Source organism: Gavialis gangeticus, unplaced genomic scaffold (assembly GCF_001723915.1).
Source record: "Gavialis gangeticus isolate Ggan-Ray unplaced genomic scaffold, GavGan_comp1, whole genome shotgun sequence".
Taxonomy (NCBI): domain Eukaryota; kingdom Metazoa; phylum Chordata; order Crocodylia; family Gavialidae; genus Gavialis; species Gavialis gangeticus.
This window is the reverse complement of record NW_017729019.1, coordinates 3,694,310-3,701,672: the sequence shown is the minus strand read 5'-3', so window position 1 is coordinate 3,701,672 and position 7,363 is coordinate 3,694,310. Positions and strand designations below refer to the sequence as shown.

Sequence of the window (7,363 nt, the reverse complement as noted above, 5' to 3'; positions counted from 1 at the left end):
ACTAATAAAAGGACATGTATTTTCACATTGCACTTAGTGGGACAGTGGAACTCCCAGCCCCAGGAAGTCACCGAGGGAAGAATTTGGCAAGACTGAAAAAAGGGATTGAGGCACTGAACAGGAGGGAGAGGCAGCTATTTTAATCAAAACAAGTTTTGGCTGAAAATCAGAGCCAATACCCCAACACATTCAGGCAGCCACCCCTACCCCCACTTTGCACTGCCTAAGGTCACCAAAGGGCAGGCTGAGACTTCAAGCAAGGGAACACAGAATCTCAGTCCCCTAGTCTGTGAGGTTACAGCATTACACTTGCTGTGATATTCGGTGCAGCAGACAGTGCCATAAGGGTTTACAGAAAAAGAGCAGTGAAATGTACTTTTGTGCCAAATGTGCTGGCCCAGCTGGGAGACTGGCACCAATATCTATTAACTAATAGTTTTTCTCACTTCAGAGCATGCTATCAGGTTCTACCGGCAGTTAGTCATTAACAAATCCTTCCCAGCCACTCACGGGATTTCTCCACCCTCACCTCCCACATCCATTGCTGGACTCAACAAAAAAAAACAACTGTTCAGCTTAAAGCCATACTAAGTATTCTTCCAATATTTGCTATAGAACAACTGTTATCTCTCCAGGCTGATTTCACTAGGCTTGATGAAGCATGACAGTACCCCAAAGGCACCCAGGAACTAGAGCAGGTGTGGGCAAAATGTAGCCTGGGGACCAGATGCAGCCCGCCAGGCCGTTCTATCTAGCCCACAGGGCCCCCAAAATATTTAAAAAAATAATATTCATCTGCCCTGAACTGCCTGTCACACGGCCCTCGATGGCTTGCTGAAACTCAGTAAGCAGCCCTCTGCCCAAAATAATTGCTCACCCCTGAACTAGAGCCTACAGCTCACATGGTGCAAGGCTCTCAGCTGCCACATTTACACATTTAAGGTATTCAACCCATCACCATAGCAAGGATATGGCAAACAGGATGGCTTTGGATGCCAAAACAAATGTGCTCTCAAACTCCACATCGAAAGGTCTAGAAGCAGGAAGGAATTAGAACAAAAAGCTGGAGCCATTTGAATGGCTGCAATCCTAGCCTCCAAACTAAACTGACTACTGTGTGAAAGTAACTCCAAATAATTGAAGTAATCCATCATCCTGCAACCTGCAGCTTTCTTTTCTTTGGGGAAACATTAAGTCAGTGGCTTGCAACCTTTTTAGACTCCAGACCACCCTGGTTAGCCTAAAAGCCCCTTCTGAACACGACAACATCCCTCATTTTTTGACTACAGAAAAATACTAGAGCAATTCTTCCATGGGCAGAGCTAGGAATTTGAAGAGGGGTGCAGGTGGTATAGTACATCATCACATGTAACACAATACAATTTTTTCTCCAGGTAAAAAAGAAATTAGCTTTACTAATGTGCTAGGCCTAGAGTGGTAATATTCAGTTTTAAGACTGAAGCAAAAAAAAAGGCCACTTTATTGGCAAATGCATTGTGTGTAAAAAACCACAATACATTAGGCAAAAAATAATCAAAAGATGTTGCTTCTTTTGTCCTGTTGCAGTTCGATTCATAAAACAAAGTCTAACCTTGAACATCTTGGCAGTGCACCTAATGCTTCACTGGAAGTCATTTCCACACCCAAGTTGATGTATACCTCAGTTAATGTTTTTAGCTAGAGTTAAGAAGTACTGGGCTGTGAAACAGAAACTATATTAAGAGAAGCAGCTAACAAGCAGCAGAATTGCAGAAGGCTTCTTCACAAGTGGAGCATCAAGATGACCTAAAAAGCATGGGTGGGGCCCTTAACACCTGTGGAATGAAGAGTTCAGAAGAATCAGGTCAAGTACAATGAGCCATAAAGTCAAGTCACTCTCTCCTGCTGTATCGATAGAAATGCTGCTGTCGGGAGTTGATTTTAAATTTTGGGTGGAGCAGGAATCAAAGCCAGCGGGTGTGTGACTGCACCCCCTGGATTCCTCCACTGCAGAGAAACTCGGGAAGACCAAGACAGGCCAGAATGGTTTCTTGTTTGAAATCTCTGGGTTTATCCACATGAAGTGCATTTGCACACCTCAGTGTGTGGCACCCACAGCACACCTGAATGGCTCTCAAGGCACCAGGAGTGCCCTAGCCTCCTGCTTAGGGAGCCCTGCCTTTCTACCCTGTAGACAAGGTTCTTTGGGCAAATTGCTTCTCGGCCTCTTGAAGGCTCAGATCAAGCATGGTGGCTTCTTTGTCCTCAGCCTGGCAAAGCTTTTTTAAACCCAAAAGCTTACTAAAAAAAGTTTTTTCCAACTATTTAAATTCATCTAATAAAAGACATCAGATTCACCCAAAGAACTTTTGTCTGCCCATGTCCTTAGACCAACATGGCTGCAGCCTATGCCCCTGTGTCTGAGAAGGCAGGTTTCCTGAACCACCTCGCAGGAGAACTGGGGCCTCCTCCCTCGCTCGCTCTTGCAGCCGTAGGGCTGCAGGCAAGCAAAACTCAGGGCATCCGAACCCCACGCCTCCAGGCTTGGGCCTGCACGTAGGATGCCCACCAAAGGATTTGGAAATAGCTGATGCCCCAGGTGCAGGTGGAGGATGTTTGCCGGTAATCGGGCCACTTACAGTTCTAGACTCTTGGGTATAGATTTAGTTTTGGCTAATTTGGCCTCCGATATGAGTTTGAAAAAAAAAAAAGTGATATTTTTTATTAAACCAACTTAAATAGTTGGGGAAAATTCTTAGCAAGCTTTCAGGTCTAAAAACCCTTCGTCAGGCTGAGAAAGCACTTTGGACTAGGAAGGGCGAGGTCGGGGAGCAGGCCTTGGGAAGGGCTCCCGGCTGCACCGGGGGGCGCTGGCCCGACCCCCGGACACGGCGCAGGGGCGCCCGCAAGGCCTGGCACGCAGCGGCGCGGGGTCGGATCAGAATCGCATCAGCACTCACAGGCGGCAGCTCCGCCTCGTCTATCTGATCAAGTCATCACGTCCGACCCGCCCCGATCTGCTCCCGCACAGCGCCCGCAGGCTTCGCCGGAGGGGTCTTCTCATCTCGGGCCGGGCGGGCGGCGTCCCGGCCCGATCGAATAAGATCAACGTGTAGCGCACACGGCGGGGCCCGCACACACCCCACGCACGCACGCGGCAGCCCGCACACGCCCCACGCGCCCCCCGCCGCCCGCTCCCCCCACGCACGCACGCGGCTGCCTCCGTTCGCCCCACGCGCTGCCCCGCTCTGAGCTTCGCCCGCCCCGCCGCTTCCGCCGCCCGCCCACCGGCCCCGCTGCTCTAGCGCCTGCTGCTGGCCGGAGGAGTGCAAGGGCTTGGGCCCAAATTTCTGGCGTGATCCGGCAGTGGGCGTGCATTGCACGCGTGGCTCGTGTAAACGTCTAGCGCCATTCACAAGTGAATTGCCTAACATGTAGCAGGGGCCGGGGGGATTAGCAATTGCTTCGTCCACCCAAGAACAGCTGTCCTAATGTAAGTACAGGGCCGATCCGCTTTATTTGGAAGAGGCAATACAATTCCCTATTGCTTCTCTGGCTCTAAAGATTCGTTTGTTGTCCCTGCAGGCCAGAGCCTCTTCTTTCGGTATTTTCATGTGGGTTACACAGCAGTGTTTCAGCCTGCTGTTACTTGGGTTGTTGCTTCTGATCTTGTGCGGTTCTCCCTTCTGCAACTGTCGCTTCCTCCCGTACCAGCTCTTATTCACTGGACAGTTTAAACACCGCAGAAACACAACGGTGAGGTCTGTTTCACCGGCCCCTGGAACTCCATCTCTCCTTGGACCTGAGGTTGCCACTTCTAAACAGCTGTCAAAAAAAAGGTTTTGCCTGTGTAGGTAAGTTCACAGACTCATCAACAGCACAATTCAGTGCTAATATTCTTTGCTGTTTGGACAAGGAAAGCCCAGCTTCTACAACCGACTTGCAGCTGGATCTGGAAATATTAGCAGTGGGGTAGATGCGATTGAAGTCTTAAAGCCTGGTTAAATTCAGTCACTACGTTCTTAGACAAAAGGAGCATCAGTGGCCGCCGAGCATGGGAATTAGGGATACAGCCACTAAACCAGAACTTTCTAGACTTTTAAGTGCTGGAGGCTGCCGGTGACAGGAACAGTGGAAAAAAAACCCTGATCAGACCCAGTTTACTCTCTGTCAGCATTCACTCTCTGCCACTATGTGACATGGGATATTGGGCAAGATGGAACCAGTAAATGGCAATTCTTATGTTAGCTGTGATCAGCCACCTCTCAAATTTGCTGTTCTACAGTTCCCTCTGCCAAGCTTGTGCTGTCCTCTTGGCATAGTCAGTAATATAGAATATGAAGGGGGTGGTGTGATTTCAAAGTCCTACAATAAGAGGGCGAGTTTAGATTCTTGGCTTGGTAAACTCTGGAGCTTTGCTATTAAAACAACATAGTGGATGAAGGAGTTAATCCATTTAGTCCTCAGGGGCCAAGGTCAAGGAAGCAGAGAGGAGTCATGTGTAAGAGGAAGTAATATGGTCCACTGGTGAGAGAGCAGGTGTTGGACTTCTAGCAGCCAGGTTCACTTCCTTGTGTGACCTGGACAAGTCACCTACTCTATGTACAAACAAGGTAAAAGCACTGTCCTACATGCCACTGTACAGTTCATAAATCCGTTAGGGACCAGGAGATGCTCAGATACTAATGTAATAGGGGACCAGATACACACTTACTCCAGATCTATCAGTGCCTACAAAAACTGATATCACATAGCTAGAAATACTTCAAGTTGTTTTAAAGCTCCACAACTGTGAGTTTTATGTATTACTCCAGAACCTCAGCTGCCTTCCTAAGATTTTGTAACAGCAGTTACCCAGAGCCATCCACAACCAAGTAAACTTTAGTAAGGTAAGTACAGAAATGCAGTACTTTATTTATTGCTAGGACTTAATTCAAAGCCTACCAAAGCCCCTTAAGTCCAATAGGCTCTAGCCTCCATAAGGTAAAAAGGCAGGAGAGGAAAATGATTTAGCTCTTGCTTGATGAAAGAGGACAAAGTCAGTAGGGAAAACATTTTATTTGCAAGTTTTAAATTAGGATTTTATAAACAGAATTTTTTTTAAAAAACTAAAGCTACAAAAAGTAGCCAAGCGTGTAATTTCACTTCAACTGCTGCAGGGGATTGAGTCCAACATGTCAATCTGGATACTTCAGAAAACCAGATGAGAGGACAGGGCGACTAGAGATAGCAATACAAAATAAAATTAGAATAGGAGACTTATATTCAACAGTCTTTACACTTTTCAAACAAACAAGTTAGGTTTTAGCCACACTTTAAGATCATATCTGCTAAGCTGGATAGGGATTCCCTACCCCATCTCCTCACATTAGTATGAACTAATGTCCCATGTACAATTTCAAAGCACCGTCATCCATTCTACTATTCAAGAGCAAGGATGATTTGTGGACTATTTCAGAGTCCCAGATAGCAGCACCTCTATACTTCAGTCCCATTTACAGGATATGAATTTCTAGGCTTGCACCACAGTGTCATGTACTGCTACCACTGAACCACTAATCTGCTGAGACTTGCACTCAAGATCTCCAAAAGCTGTCTTGCATGAAGGTCTTCTTCAGGGCCACCTCAGATTTCACTTTACTGCCCACTGAAGTTTCAGCTTATGTGTTTAATATACCATGTCTTTGGCCCCTCAAACATGCACAACTCATATGTTATAGAGTTGAATAGCTCAACTCCTCCCTCCCCAGTTATTCTTTATTACCCTCAAGAAATCCCCTTGAAAACAGCTTAAATACAACTCATTTCCCATCCACAGCCTGCCAAACTTTGAGAGCTCATTCATCAATTACACCCAAATAAACTAATGTACAAGAGGTTTCCCTTGAGCAGACTGTGTGTAATGTTACAGTCAATAGAATCTGATTTGTATACTGGCAGAGATCTAAATAATATACGTCTATAACTTCAGAAATGGATAAGAAGATAAAAGAGTATGTTCCAATGTTGCTAAAAGCACAGAAGACTTGGGGCGGTCACGGACAGCAGTGTCACACTCTTGATTTGGAAGAAGTCCAGTATGCAGAGGGTCCCTCTTGGATCGTCACACAGCACTCTGTCTGTTCCTCTCCCGAGATGAGTAATCGCTCTCCCCCTTCAAGTAAACCCTCCTTTTCAGCAGTTTCTCCCAAATAGGCTTGTGCATCTGAAGCCTCAGCATTCATTTAATGAACAGAACATAAAAAGCCATCAAGATGCAGGATATAGCCACCACAGCATGAAGTCTGGTTCCAATGACGGCAGCTAGAAGGCAAACACATGGACACACACACACAGAGAGGAAATGATGCTCAGTATCTGCAGAACAATCTGCCAAATAGGGTAAGGCTTAACATGTACTCTGTATGCAAAGAAGGTAAATATCAGACGCTTTTTTACTTACAGGCTAAAAGATGCATCAAAAAAATAAGATAACCATCCTCCGCTTAAGACAAATAAAAATCAGAGACAGTCAGTGGCAAAACTAACAACTGGCTCCTGGCTGTCGCCTATTGCCAAGACCTCTAAAGCAGCGTTTCCCAACCAGCGTGCTGCGGCACAAAAGTGCACCGTCCGAAATGAACAGGAGTGCTGCGGAATTTCGCCACGGCAATGAGCTACAATACGTATGAGGATGGGGGATGCCTTAACAGGTATGCCACAGAAAAAAATTATTAACGCAAGCGTGCCTCGGCCTGGGAAAGGTTGGGAAACATGGTTCTAGAGGCTCTGGGACGCGGTCAGCCTTCGCTTTGGTCTAGATGCTTATCTTGCTGGGATCTTTTGACCCCCGCTGACTTCCTGCCCCCGGGGCAGGGGGCTGGACTCGATGATCTCTTGAGGTCCCTTCCAGCCCTAATGTCTACAAAATTCAGAGCAGGGGTTGTCAGCCACGGATTTGACACGTACCCCTGGGGGTACTGGGGAACAGTGCTCCCTCTAAGCGGTTTGGCATGCGCGGTTGTGCTCATGCTGCACCGCGCGCACGGCACTGCTTAAAGGGAGTGCTGCTCGGGAAGGGCCCAGGGGGTCTGTGGCGGGCAAGTACTTGGGAAGCAAGCAGTGGCGTCCACCACTTCCCCACCCGCCAACTCACTGACCGGCTCCCGGGCAGCCGCTCCCCGCGACCCACCTTTGTAGAAAACGCCCCAGACGCCCTTCTTCTCGGACAGTAGCCAGGCCTTGAGGCGCGGCACCTTCCGCAGGTAGGCGCAGGTGCAGACGAGGAGCAGTCCGAAGACCAGCAGCCCGTCCAGGGAGTACACTGCGGGCAGGGGCAGAGAGAGGTCAGCCCGGTCCGGCCCGGCCCGGCCCGGCCCGGCGCCCCGCCCCGCCCCGCCCCCTC

At 48.2% G+C, this 7,363-nt stretch overlaps 1 protein-coding gene across 1 annotated transcript in view; it reads right to left on the bottom strand.

Annotated features, from left to right (window-relative positions):
- Positions 1–5,018: 5,018 nt before the first annotated feature.
- Positions 5,019–7,363, bottom strand: part of TMEM167B (transmembrane protein 167B) — a 4,080-nt gene continuing 1,735 nt past the window's right edge. Inside the window, exons 2-3 of the mRNA XM_019513726.1 lie at positions 7,151–7,360; positions 5,019–6,282 (exon numbers count right to left, since the gene is read on the bottom strand). Coding sequence (XP_019369271.1) covers positions 6,200–6,282; positions 7,151–7,360 — 293 coding nt within the window. The 3' untranslated portion in view covers positions 5,019–6,199. The remainder of the gene's footprint in view (positions 6,283–7,150; positions 7,361–7,363) is intronic.